Source organism: Nannospalax galili, unplaced genomic scaffold (assembly GCF_000622305.1).
Source record: "Nannospalax galili isolate Female #2095 unplaced genomic scaffold, S.galili_v1.0 scaffold325, whole genome shotgun sequence".
In the NCBI taxonomy this organism is placed as follows: domain Eukaryota; kingdom Metazoa; phylum Chordata; class Mammalia; order Rodentia; family Spalacidae; genus Nannospalax; species Nannospalax galili.
In genome coordinates, this window is record NW_008355159.1 from 1,253,134 (window position 1) to 1,268,219 (window position 15,086).

At 39.6% G+C, this 15,086-nt stretch overlaps 1 protein-coding gene across 9 annotated transcripts in view; it reads right to left on the reverse strand.

The window, feature by feature from the left end:
- Reps2 (RALBP1 associated Eps domain containing 2) overlaps positions 1-15,086 on the reverse strand; it is a 258,844-nt gene that overhangs the window by 11,115 nt on the left and 232,643 nt on the right. For all 9 annotated transcript variants that reach the window (XM_029555606.1, XM_029555605.1, XM_008852210.3 and 6 more), the window contains one exon: positions 5,337-5,442. In XM_029555606.1, the coding sequence (XP_029411466.1) occupies positions 5,337-5,442 (106 nt within the window). The remainder of the gene's footprint in view (positions 1-5,336; positions 5,443-15,086) is intronic.

Here is a 15,086-nt window from a genome sequence, read left to right on the forward strand (position 1 = left end):
ATATATCTCCTATAGAGTCCCAAAATGATTTGTGTCTCAAATGTCCTTCAGTGTGGGTCCATCCACTGGGCCCACCAAGAGTCCCATAACTGTAAGAAACTGTTTCTCCCCTTCCCAGGGGTCATCAAAAGTTCTTTAGGTCTGCCTGGAATTTCTTACCCACTTCCCCATGTCTACACTGGGATTTTGTGTGGCTTAAGCATGCCTAGCACTTGTACATGCTGTCACCATTGCTGTGAGCTCATATGAGTAAAATGACCAGCTGTCTGAAAGACAGTTTCCTTGTGGTCATCCACCCCTCTGTCTCTTACAATCTTTCTGACTCCTCTTCAACAATGATCCCTGAGCCTTGGAAGGCAGAGGTTTGAAATAAGTATCCTATTCAGGGATAAGCACTCTGCAGCCTCTTGTCCTCTGCACATTGGCTAATTGTGGGTCTCTATGTTAAATCACCACCTGCTGCATAAGGAAACTTCTCTGGTGAGAGTTGAGAGATGCATTCATCCTGTATGTAGAGGTTGCATTGAAGATGTGTCACTTAGGTTTAATCATCTCACAGATACTTATTCTCCGTGTTTGACCAGTTCTAGAACTCTGTAATATTGTCCATCTCTTGCAAAAAGAAGCTAATTTGATGAGGGGTGACAGGTACGACTGTCTGCAAATATAAGGATGCACATTTAGAATCAAGCAATAAATTATATTGGTCTAACGATGTGGCAAAAGTAGATTTTTCTCTAGGATCTATGACCTCTCCAGTCATGTGTATTTAGCTATGTTTACAGTACCACACATGAGTTCCCTCCCATTGAAAGGGCCTTAATTCCAATCAGACAGCTGTTGATTACCCTTAAGATAAAAGTGCCACTACTGTGTCAATAGTGATAGTTTGCTGGGTCAGCCATTGTTGTTTATTAAGCTTTACAGATGGGTAGGGCCATTGATTGGTTTTCTCCCTTAGCAGCTTGTATAGTATCCTCTCATACTATGAGAGTTATTCTTCAGGGAGGAGGCTTCCTGGTCAGTTCCAGCTCAACTACTCCAAATCCTGTGTCTGAAGTGTGGCCTGTCATCAGTAATAGGGTCTTAACTTCAAGTTCTGGATGACAATCAAGGGCTCTGTCAATAGCCTGTGTTATTTGGGGAGTCTCTTAGACTACCCTGACCAACAACTCAAAGGGAGGTTTCTCCTGTCTGGCACTATGTTTCTTGTTATATAGCCTTCAGCTATATACATGTAGTCATATATTTATTGTATGTGTGTTTTTCAGTAGGACTTTGAACTAATAAATTTCCCTGTGGTTTTTCGTACTATTTAAGTATTATTTATCTCCTCCTACTCCCTTGTATAATCCTTTCTACTCCCTCCCCAGTAAAAGTAAAAGTACCCCCCCTTTCCGCATTTTTTCATTAATAATGTGTCTCCTACTATCTCCCTCTCTCAAGCTCCTTCTTTCCTTTTATCCCCATAGTTCATTTCCACTTTCCTTGTTCCTGCAGTTACATCAGGATGTACACTCACATTTAGGGATTTGGAACTAAGATCCATAAATGAGAAAGAGCACAGGTTGCTTGTTTTTCTGACACTGTGTTACTACACTTAGTACAACAGTTTCTAGTTCTATCCATTTACCTGCAAATTTCATGATTTCATCTTTCTTTATTGCTGAGTAGAACTCCATTGTACAAATGTACCACATTTTTATTACCCATTCATCAGTTGAGGGGCATTTAGGTTGCTTCAATTTCTTAGCTATCATGAAAAGAGCAGCAATAAATATGGCTGTGCAGGTATCTCTGCAATAGGATGAGTCCATTGGGTATATGCCAAGTGGTATGGCCAGATCATATGGCAGATTTATTTTTAGTTTTTTAAGAGCTCTCTATACTGATTTCCAAAGTGGTTTCACACTAGTTTGCTATCCCACCAATAGTGGATGAGGGTTCCCCTTTCCCCATATCCATGCCAGCATCTGGTATCATTTGTTCTCTTAGCCATTCTGATTGGGGTTAGATGAAATCTTAAAGTAGTTTTGATTTGCATTTCCCTAATTACTAGGGATGTTGAACAATTTTTAAGGTGTTTATTAGTCATTGTTATTTCTTCTTTTGAGAACTGTCCTAGTTTGTTTCTTCATTGCTGTGACAAAATACTCTGACCACTACCAACTTGGGGAGGAAAAGGTTTATTTGTCTTACATCTCCCAGGTCACAGTTCATCAGGGAGGCCAAGGTAGGAACTCAGGGCAGGAACCTGGAGGCAGGAACTGGAGCACAGGCCATGGAGGAACACTGCTTACTGGCTTGCTCCCCTGGCCCCTGCTCAGCCTGCTTTCTTATGCAACACGGGCCCACCTGCCCAGGGATGGCACCACCCACAGTGGGCTGGGCCCTCCCATATCACTCATCAAGCAGGTGCCCCATGGGCATGGCTATAGGCCAGTCCAATGAAGGAAATTCCCCAATTGAGGCTCCCTCAACCCAGGTGTGTCAAGTTGACACTAAAGCTATCCAGCACAAGAACTGTCTATTCAGACCCATAGCCCATTTTTAAATTGGGTCATTTGTTTTCTTGCTTCTTTGTTTTTTGAATGTTTTGTATAATCTGGATATTCATCTGTCAGATGAAAAGCTGGTGATGATTTTCTCCCACTCTGCAGACTTCCTTTTCACTGAATTGTTTGTTTCCTTCGCTCTACAGAAGCTTTTTTGTTTAATGAGGCCCCATTTGTCAATTGTTGACCTTGATTCTTGAGCAAGTAATGTCTGATTTAGAAAGGTTTTTCCTGCACCTATCTCTTGTAGGGCACTGCCTTTGCATTCTTCTAACAGTTTATATATAAGCCATTTTAAGTTAATCTTTGTATAAGATGTGAGACTTAGCTCAAGATTCATTATTTTTTATACGTGGGTGACCACTTATTAAACATATTGTTGAAAGACTAGCCTTTCTTGTTGGATTGACTTTGCATTTTTGTCCTATATCAAATGCCTTTATTCTGTGGTCTATTTCAGGATTCTGATCTATGCACCAGGCTCTCCACCATACTGTCTTGGTTACTGCAGCATGACAGTGATTTCTCCATGTGTTCTTCCTTTTCAGATTGAGTTCAGCAATTGTAGTTCCTTGGCCCTCACATATAAGTGTTTAGATCAGCTTGTTTATAATCACAAAAATTCCTGCTGGGATCGTAATTGGTATTGCAATGAATCTAAAGATCACTGGGGAGAAAAATGACATTTCACTCTACTGAATCTTCTAAATATACAAAGAAAGTATGTCTCTACCTCTATTTAGGTCTTCTTGGATTTCCTTCAGCAGAATTTTTGTAGTTTCCAGTGGGCAAATTCTAGGTGTATTCTGATAAATCATTTGGGGGATGAGGCCAGTTATTGTGAAGTGGTAATTTAAAACTTTCCATTACCAATTGTTTACAGCTTAAACAGAGGACTATTACTATTTTGTGTGTTGATCTTATATCCTGTAACCTTCATAAATTCAACCAGACAATTGAATTTAAAAAAAGATTCAATTTGTAATCATGTGATAAAAATTTGAGACAATTTGCCGAAAGATGTATAAGATTTACATACTCAAAATTCATAACCCCTGGAAGGGTAAAATAATTGTAGAGATTCCTCTCTTTGCAGATTAACAAGCTCAACATTGTTTACATGTCATTCTCCTTAAACTGACCTATAGGCTCAGTGCACATCTTACTATAATCATAACGGTTTTTATTTTGTGGAATTTTCTCACCAATTTTAAAAATGTACATGAAACAAGAGGCTTATAATATCCAATGTAATCATGAAAAAGAACAAGTTGAAAATTTTATATTACTAGACTTCAAGATTTAGTATAAAGCAACAGCAATCAAGATTGTGTAGTACTAGCATAAGGATCAACAGAAAGACTGATGGAACAGAGTAAGAACTCAGAATTGAACCTACAATTATAAGGCCATTAGATTTTTGACAATGACAGCAAAGTAATCCAAAGCGGACTGTCCTTTCAACAAATGGTGCTGGATTAGGTAAATATTAAAATGGGGAAAAATAAATCTCAACCCTAATGTCACATCATGGACAAACGTAATTCAAAAAACTGTAAAAGGAAAAAATATAAATATATTAGACAAAAACATCTAAGACTAATTTTATAGCCTAGAGACAGGCAAAGTTACCTTACATAGAAAAAAATAAACATAAAACAAACAAAAATGACAAATCTAGATTCTATAAAAGTTTAAAACAACTGCTTATAAAATTATAGTTAATTATATGAGTAGGCAAAATACTGACTAAAAGAAAATATTCACAAAACATATAACTAACTGTATTAGTCACTTTTCTGTTGCTGTGATAGAAACACTGACCCGAGCAACTTATAGAAGGAAGAGTTTATTTGAGCTTATGGTTCCAGGGGAATTACAGTCCATCATGGCAGGGAGGCATGGTGGCTGGACCAGGAGCAGCAGAAGTGAAGCTCTCACATCATCATGCAGGCACAGGAAGGAAGGAAGAGAAGCAACTGGAGATCTTAAGAACTCTGTAAGCCCACCCCCCAGTGACGTGCTTCCTCCAGGATAGCCACACCTTCTAAAACCTCCCCAAACAGCGCCATCATCTGGGGACAAAATGTCCAAACACTTGGAGCCTATGGGGGACATTTTCATTCAAACCACCATACTAACAAATTACTAGTATCCAAAATATATCTGCCCACTGCTCAACATAAAAGACTGAGGTCCTAATTCCTAGGACCTGTAAATGTAGCCTTATATGTGAACAGAATCTTTCCAAATGGAATCATGTGACGATGACACTGTACTTGATTACGTTGGGCTGGATGTAATCCAATGACTAGTATCTTTTTAAGAAAAGCATAATAAGAATAAATAACAGACACAGGAAGAATGCCATCTGACAATGGAGACAGAGATTGGAACATTTTATGTAGAGGCTGAGGAGTGCCAAATATTGCCAGAAACTACCTAAAGCTGGGAAGCAGTAAAAAAGGAGTCATGTCTAGAGCTGTCAGCAAGCACAGCTCTGCTGACACCTTGATTTCAGACTCCAGAGATGTGAGAGAATAAATTACTGCTGTAGTAAATTACCACGTACAATATACAGTCTCCATATTAAAGTAACTAGTTTTCCTCTAAGCATTCAAGAATCAACCCTTGAAACTTAAATACAGTTATTCCCCAATTACCAAAAGGCATTTGAGAACAAAGGTGAGTTCTTAGTGAAAGGTATGGGCAGTCAATGGTCAAAACAAAGCAAAACAGAAGGAAAAGCCAGGGAATCCAAATATGGGAAGCATTCCTTACCTTGAGCTGCTGCTGGAGTTCACTGTTCAAGCGGGCCAGCACTGCATTTGCCTCTTTATTTTTGCGGATGGCAGTTTGAATGGCTTTCTTCTGTTTGGAAGATTGCCTATAGAAAAGTACAAGCATTTCAGTGAAAAAGGACTTAGAGGTCTCTGATTCATGAGAAGTGCTAATCTAACAAAGGTTAGCATCCCAGGGCTCCAAAAATAAAACCTCACATGCACAGGCCAGCAGGCAGGCAGGCACACACCAAAATGAAACAAATTTGTCCGGATAAATTATTTACACCTGAAGTAATTCCCATTTTACAACTTGAATAAAAGCTGTGAATTGGGCCTTTTCAAACATTTGTGTTCCAGTTATTCCAAAACATTTTAACAAGCATTTTTTTCTGATAATCATTATTAACTAAATGCCCTTTGGAGTAAGCATTAATGGCATTTAAAAGACCTGCAGGTGGACAAGACTGATGGAAAAGAACAGAACATTCTCTTAAGCAAAAATTGTACATTAATTTAGCAAGACTGCCTAACTCTCCCTTATTTCTTTATATGAGAGAGAGAATGAATACGAGTCAGTATATATGCACCAGAATATATGAGGTACTTGAGAAAAACAAAGAATGTTTTTTTTTCTAGTATACCTTAACTAAGTCAATATGAAATTCAAAAGAACAGGTGAACTAAGGTGATCATGTGTTCCACTTGGCCCATTAAAGTCTCTGCTTACACTATCTGGGCATAAGTCTTCTTAGTACTCTCTTTAATCTTTAGAATGGTCCATAGTTAGAATGACAAATCAACATGGTCATCACAAGTATAACTTGCAGCTTGTATCCCACAGCAAAACGGTTTAATTTTTACAGTAAAAAGCTGATTTCTGCTTTCCTATGAAAACAACCATACATTTCAATCACTTGGAAATGGATTCTAGTGTGGATTAACTGTAGAGATATGATTAATATTTATTGAGGAGATACACTATGCCAGTCACTCTGCTGATCTGCAGAAGGCATAATCCTTTCCTCAGTGAGTTTAAAGACTAATTTTTCAGTCATATGGAAGCAGGGAAGAAGTTTAACAAGTTTGCTTTTTGAAAACAGATTAGATTTCTAGCTGTGAGACAAGATGGAATAAACACTGTGTTAGCTTTCACCACTATGACAAAAAGCCTCAGATAAACAGCTTAAGGGAGGAAGGATTTGTTTTGGCTTGTGGTTTCAGTCCATGTTTGGCAGGATCCATTACAATGGACCTGAGGCAAGGCTGAAATACCATGGCAGAAAGTGCAGGGAAGAAGAAATCTGCTCACTTCATAGTGACTGGGAAGCAGAGAATAAGAGGAAGGGACCAGGGACAAAATATACCTTTCAAGGGCACAACCTCAGTGCCTGCAGGTGGACAAGACTGATGGAAAAGAACAGAACATTCTCTTAAGAAACAATTGTACATTAATTTAGCAAGACTTCCTAACTCTCCATTATTTCTTTCTCTCATTAGACCTCACCATCCATTAGTCCATTCACCTATGGACTCTAGAGCTCTCATGATCCAACTGCCTCTAAAAAGGCCATCAGCTAGCAACCAAACCCAGACTGACTTTGAACTCAGTATACGGCAGAGGCAGCCTCAAACACATGCCTTCACCTCCTGAGCTGGGGAACATTTTTTAGATAAGTCACATTGGCTTTCTTGGGCTTCATAGATCCCAAACTAAAAACTGGAGAAGTCATTGGTCAGTAAATGCCAGTGAAGGCAGAAAAAATTACTCCCTGCAAGATATGCTGAAAAGCGTTAGCCACGCAACACAGAAAACTTCTAGACAATAACTACCCTACTACAATCAAATACCACAAAAATATGTGATCACAAACCCCATTCTCATCCTCCAAGATGAAATGATTAGTCAAGACTTCCCTCTACTGGGCACCCCTAAGGAAACAGCCCCTTCCCATCAGGATAGTGTTGGAGAATGCCAAATAGGGAGCCAGAATCTTTACTATCTTCTGGTGGGAAAGGGACCTCTTCTCACTGTGGAGGTCAAATGGGGAGCAGTAACTATCCTAATTAGCTTCAGCTGTCCACTTGACACAACACCTAGAGTTACTTGAGATGAGGAAATCACAACTGAAGAATTTCTCCAGTCAGATTAGCCTATGACCATATCTGTGGATAACTGTCTTGAATGTTAATTAATGTGAGAGGGCCCAATGTCCTGTGGGTGGTACCATCTCTGGGCAGGAGGGCCTGGGTTATATGAGCATGAGCTTGAGTGCAAGCCAGGAAGCAGTGTTTCTCCATGATTTCGGCTTCATTTTCTGCATCAGTTCCTGCCCTAACTCCCCTCAGTGATGGACTATTGCCTGAAGTGTAAGATGCAATAAACTATTTTCTCCTCAAGCTGCTTTTGGTAATGGTGTTCATTGCAGCAATATAGAGCAAGCTAGAACAGTAACCAAAAACCTTCTCCTTTTCCAGGAAGGTGGTATCAATAGAGGTCAAGGTGGAGAGCCAGGCATACCACCTGTGCTGGATAGCTTTAGCGTCCACTTGACTCACCTGGGTTGAGGGAGCCTCAATTGGGGAAGTGCCTTCATTGGACTGGCCTGTGGCCATATCCATGGGGATCTTCTTGATTGTTGAGAGATGTGGGTGGTGCCACCCCTGGGAAGGTGGGCCTGTGTTGCATAAGAAAGCAGGCTGAGCAGGGGCCAGGGGAACAAGCCAGTAAGCAGCGTTCCTCCATGGCCTGTGCTTCAGCTCCTGCCTCCAGGTTCCTGCCCTGAGTTCCTACCTTGGGCTCCCTGATGAACTGTGACCTGGGAGGTGTAAGCCAAATAAACCCTCTCCTTCCCAAGTTGGTACTGGTCAGAGTACTTTGTCACAGCAATGAAGAAACAAACTAGGACATCATCCCTGTTCAAAAGTAACAAAGCATTCCTCCATCTCTGGAGGATAGTCAAATAGGGAAACTAGACTTCCACATCCACCTGGAAGAAGCAAGATACCATTTCTCTCCCCTCACCAATACAGTGTCAAAAGAAGCATACCAAATAGAAGATTTGAATAAGATGCATAATTCCATAATATCCCAAATGTCTAGCATACATCAAAGAAATCATTCATTACACCAGGAAATCTCAGTGTGAGTAGCACAAGACAATCCAATCCACACACATCAACACCTAGGTGACTCAGATGTGGAACTAGGTAGATAGTATTTCAGTGCAACCATTATAAAAATACTTCAACGGACATTTAGAACAACATCTAAAACAAATCACAAACTAGAAAATCTCAGCAAAGAAACAAAAGATAGAAAGAAAACCCAAGTGAAATTTTTAAACTGAAAAAGAACTGAAATTAGAATTTCAACTAATAATCCTAGTAACAGAACAGAAAGGACACAAAGTAGTCAACTTAAAGATAGAAATTACCCAACTCAACAAATACACTGGAAAAAACGGAACAGAACTTCAAGGCCCTGTAGGGATCTAAGAACTAATATTTGTCACATTAGAGTTCAGAAAGAGAGAAGAAAGGAAAGAACTTAAACAGCATTTGAAGAACTAATAGCTGAAAAACTTCAAACTTAGCAAAAGGCATAAGTCTATAGGTTCAAGAAAGTGAGAAAAATTCAAATAGGTTAAATTAAAAAGAATTTTTTGAAAAATAAGTCAATGAAAAATTCTTAAAAACAAGAAAAGAAAAATGATAACTTATCTATGGGAGGAAAATTAAAATAACAGCATATTTCCACCCAGAGACCATGATGACCAGAAAGAAATGACACACTTTTCCTGTTCAAAAGAAAATGATCAACTTTGAATTCTATATCCAGCAAAAATATCTGTGCTGGTTAGCTTCAGTTGCCAACTCGATACATCTGGGAAGAGAGAATCTCAACTGAGAAACTTCCTCCATCAGATCAGCCTGTGGCTATGTCTGTGGGGCATTTTCTTAATTGTTAATTGAAGGCCCAGCCCATTGTGGGCAGGTGGACCTGGGCTACATAAGAAAAGTAGTTGAGCAAGCCAGGGGAAGCAAGCCAGTAAGCAGCATTCCTCCATGGACTTTGCTTCAGCTCCTGACTCCAGATTCCTGCCTCGAGTTCCTGCTTGACTGCCTTCAAGATGGACTATGCCTCGGAAGTGTAAAATGAAATAAACCCTTTCCTCTCCCAAGTAGTTTTTGGTTAATGTGCTATCGCAGCAACAGAAAGCAAACTAGAACAGTATCTTTTAGGAATTAAAGAAAAGCCAGGACACTTTCATGAAGGAAAGCTATGTTGACAGTAGATCTACCCTAAAAGAATGACTACAGGAAATTCCTGGAAAAAAAAGGACATGATCTAGGAATCCTGGAACACAAGAAAGGAAGACAGAAAGAGTGTATAAAATAACACTTGTCCTTCTTGAGTTTTCTTTTTGTTTTTTATTTGCATGTGTGTATGATATATGTATGTGTTCATGTGTGTGAGTGCAGGTGGGCATATGCCATAGCATGGATGTGGAGGTCAAATGACAATCTTTAGGTGCCAATCCTCACATTCTACTTTGTTTGAGACAGGCCTCTTTGTTGTTCACTACAGTATATGACAGGAGAGCTGGCCCAAGAGCTCCCAGGGATTCTTCTGCCTCTACCTCCCATCTCACTGTATCAGCACTGGGATTACTAATGTGTGCCTAGCTTTACGTAGCTTCTAGAGATTCAAACTCAGGTCCTCATGCTTGTACAACAATTCATACAAGTACTTTTTACCCTCTTAGCTATCTCCTCTCCTTTAAAAATATTTTATTATTTTTATGTGTATGAGTGTATTGCCTGCACATGTGTAAATGCACTGTGTAGCACAATGCCATGAAAGTCAGAAGATAGTGTTGGATTCCCTGGAACTGGAGTTATGGATGGTTGTTAGCCACCATTTGGGTGCTGGGAATCGAACATAGGCCCTCTGCAAGTACAGTCAGTGCTCTTAACCACTGAGCCACCGCTGCAGTCTCCTGCTCTCCTTTTCAGAAAGATTATTAGCATGTATTCATTGTACAAAGTGATGGGCTTCATAATGATATTTTCATTCAAATATATGATGGATTTTGGTCAATATTCACTGCTCATTACCCTCTCCTGTCCCCTTCCTCTCTTACTAGCTCCCATCCTCTTCCCAAATAGTCCCCTTTCTATCTTCATGTTGTGTGTGTGTGTGTGTGTGTATGTGTGTGTGTGTGTGTGTGAGAGAGAGAGAGAGAGAGAGAGAGAGAGATAAAAAAAAAATGAATAGTATATACAAAAATAGCAATAAAAACAACCTAATATAAACTACAATTTTGAAAATAAAGCCAATATAACTGCAACAAAAATATATATAATGCGAAGGGAATGCTGATTTTTTAAATTTTTATTTATTTTTATTTTATGTGTATGCGTGTATTGCCTGCATGTAGGTAAGTGCACCCATATCATGCAATGCCCGCGGAGGTCAGAAGAGGCTGTTGGATCCCCTGGGACTGGAGTTCCGGACAGGTGTTAGCTGCCATGTGGGTGCTGGGATTCGAGCCTGGGTCTTCTGCAAGAACAACCAGTGTTCTTAACCGCTGAGCCATCTCTCCAGCCCCGATGTCTGATTTTTAAAAGTATTATTATTTTTACTTTATGTGTATGAGTGTATTAACTATATGTGTATAAGTGCACCCATGTTGTGCAATGCCTGTGGAGGACAAAAGAGGGCGTCGGATCCCCTGGAACTGAAGTTACACACAGTTGTTAGCTGCTATGTGGGTACTGGGAAGAGCACTGGGTCCTCTGCAACAGCCGCCAGTGCTTCTGACCCCTGAGCATCTCTCCAGCCCAGAATGTCTGATTTTTTGACACATGATGTATTCGTTATCTTTACAATGAACTTAAGTTTAAATATCTTTTAGAGCAAAACCTTGCCTTGGTCTAATTTTAGTGCTTTTTCAAAAAGCAACAACATTCTAGAACACTTTTTCTTTTGCTTTGAGATAGCTGAAGTCCCCATGTTTGTTCAAGTCCATAGATTCTGATTCAATAGCAGATCTACAGATCTTGTTATTCTGTTAATAACTTGAGTGGCATGCACTTCCGAGCAAATACTATCTGGGGTTCTAAAACTGCTGATCCTTGAAATGAAATTTATTTCAGTTGTGGGTTTTTAATAAATTGAGATGAAAGTAAAACTCACCCCTCCCTCCTGCCCCCAGGAACAAAGAGCTCTTATTAAAGTATAGAAACTCAAGCCTGTCTTTCTAGTCTAAAGAACATTAATTACTAACATTTCTGGTAAGGCAATAAATGTCCCAGGATAATCTTCAACATACATGCAAAGATTATACTGCTTAATATTACTAACAACAATGACAAAATAAAATAAAAAGGGAAAGAAAAGAAAAAACAATGGCCTATAAAGAAGATGAAAAGACAAGCTTCAGAATGGGAGAAAATATGTGAAAACAACAGTTATAATATGGATTTATGTTCAGAATACAGAAAGGATTCTCTAAACTTAGAGCACCAGCATTCATCCCTGTGCTTCCTGGCTGCAGGTGCAAGGTGCCTACCCACCTTGTACTTTTGCTGCCAAGCCTTCCCACTATCATGGACTGTATCCATTTAAGCCATGAAGCCAAAACAAACCCTTCTTTCCTAAAAAAAAAAAAAAAATCCCTAAACTCAAAAGTAAAAAAAAAAAAATTAAATTAGAAAATCAGCAAAGACTAGGAAGAGACATGTCAGCAAGGGGATGTATGATGGCAAATGCACAAAACATATTCAGCCATCACTAGCTTTCAGACAAATACAAATCAAGAACACAATGAAATAGCAATACAAACTACTAAAACGGCTAAAATTTCAAAAGGAACAATAACCAAAGGTTGGCAAGGAAATGGAGAAACTGAAGCTCTCATACATTGCTGCTGGGTCTGTGACATGGTACAGCCATTCTGGAATATAACTTGGTAGTTTCTTTTCAAACCAAACATATATTTAGCACACAATCTGAACTCACAGTTCAGTATGCTTATCCCAAAGAATGGAAAATTTTATATACAAATAAGAACCTGAACAGAGATGCTTGTAGCAACTTTGTGATGTTCAACAACTAGACATAGCCAAAATTTCTGTCTAAACAGACTGGTGGGTCCATGCCCCTGAATATTGCTTAGCAATGTTGATTAATAGACACAACCATCCACTTGGATGGATGCCAAGGGATAGAAATTTTCCTTTCTTTGAGGTAAGGGTCCTGAACTATAATTTTGGGGATTATACAATAAATGTACACTGGTTTTAAAATGTCAAATTCAAATGTTCACATGCTGTATGACTCCATGTATATAACACTCAAAATGACAAAATTTTGGAAATGGAAAATTAGACAAAGTGTTACAAATGGTTAAGAAAAAGAGGTAGATGTGACTTCAGTATCTTGATTATAGTGACGCCTACAAGAATAAACACATATGATAAGATGGTTAAAATGGTCTATAAAATGGTTCTGATGCTGTACTATAGTTAAGTAAAAATGTAATCACTGGGAGAAATAGGTGAAAGATACACAAGCCTTCTTGGCATATTCTTTTAGTTTCTGTTAATATATATAGTTCTTAAGTTTACAGAGAAACGTACACAAGAACTGGATGCCCCCTCCATCCTTAAACTACTACCATGCCATGTGTATGAACTTGTAACAGCTTCTTCTCCAGGACCTGCCTCCACTGCTAACCCCCTGCTCTACTTGGGCAGGTCCCATGTTGTTTGATGAAACCTTCACCTCCAGGGTCATACTTGAACAAATGCTGGTACATACTGACCTAAGAAGCTTCTCTCTCCTAGGGGTATGGGTAATAGCTATGAGCCCAGTTGAGCCTTGGCCCTGCAAAGCAAAGTAATTAACCTCTAGAGCTGAAAGTGGTAAATGCCTTCACAGAGAAAAACGACAAATACCTTTTAGAAGACTAAAAAAGAACTTCAGAAGGAGCACAAAGGCTTGCAGTCCTCTCTTGTGATTCATTCCTGCCAACTGTTTCCATAAACCACTACTATATCCTCATAATGACTATGGTTCTTTAAAATCCTTTATGTGTCTAGAAAGAATTTACTAAGATACCCCAAGTTGTTTTTATCATTTGCAACCAAAGGAATCCTACATAAAGCAAGGGCAAGATTGGGTCCCAATTCAGACAGCAGTGTTAGGCCCAGGATACCACACAAAGGTTCAGGAAAGGTATTTAACTTGCCTCTTAACTGCTTCTGGAGTTTGCCCCTATAAACTCTCCTATCTTTTTTACTCAACTGTTTAAGCTGGGCTACAACTGTCCCAGTTTCAAAGGACAAAAATGAGTGAATAACAGCTAAGTAGATAATTATTTTGCTTAGTTCCATTGTATGCCATGCTATCTGCTGATTTAGAAATGAAGCACTGTCCATACAAGGTTCAGTGGCAGACTACCTGCAAAAGTGTTTTTGATGGTGCTGGGGATTGAGCTCCAGGCCATGTGCATGCTAGGCAAGCTCTCCACTACTGAGCTACATCTTCTACCTCAAAAGTCATCCTGTGCCATCTTGTGTTTGGTACTATATAACCTTCAATTTCAGCTGGACCTGTGGCCACATGTTCTACTTTCATTTCTGTTGCTGTGATAAAATGCCCAGATTTAAGGGCGATGTGGGTTTAATTGGCTTACAATTCCAGGTTATAGTCTGTGGTAGCAAAAAAAATGTCACAGTGGTAGGAGCTCAACGCAGGTAGTAAAATCATAACCACAGTCAGGAGCAGAAAGAAATAAATGCATGTAGGCCTGCTTGCTTGCTTGCTTGCTCTCTCCTCTCTTATACAGTTCAGGACTTGCTGCCTAGGGAATGGTACTGCCCACAGTGAGTTGTGTGTTCCCACATCAACTAACAAGACAATTCTCCCACAGCCCTGCCTACAGGCCAACTTGATCTAGAAAGTTCCTGAGTTAAGCCTCTCTTCACAGGGGGCTCTAGGTTGTGTCAAGTTGACAGCTAAAAACTAACCATCACACCACCCAAGTAGAAATTACTTGTCTCTGTTGCCTTAGTAGGTGAGTAAGAACATGTGACTAAGTTTGGAGTCAAGCGATATATATGTCATTTTTGAGTTGTGCCCTTAGCAATAAGCAGGGTGGGTTTTTTCTCCTCCATTGTTCTTTCCTCTTTTCCATATGGCCTGAAACATAATCATGTGGGTGGCAAGTCATCTTCAGCTATATGGATAAAGGAAAATCCCAAGGAGATCTAGAACAGGAAGAGAAAAGATGCCTGGCTTCCTACACAAAGCAACAATACTTGTCTGGACTGTATTTTCTGTTGCAGTAGCAGAACCAATTATATATATTTGCTCAAAATAAAAGATGTAAACTAGGCATGGTGGCTCATACCTATAATCCCAGCACTTGGAAGACTGAACCAAGAGGTGTGCCATGAGTTTGAGGCCAGCCTGAGCTACAGTGTGAGACCCTATCTCAAAAATAAACCCTCCCCATAAAGAATACAAACTGGATTCTCTAGATAAGAAGGAAATCTTAGGCTAGGTGTGGTGGCTTGCACCTGTCATACCAGCACTTGGGAGGTGGAGGCAGGAGGATCAGGAGTTCAAGATCATAACTCAGTTACATATCCAGCTTAAGAACAACTTTGACTACATGTGAACCTCTCTTGAAAGAGAGAAAGAAAGAGAGAGAGAGAGAGAGAGAGAGAGAGAGAGAGG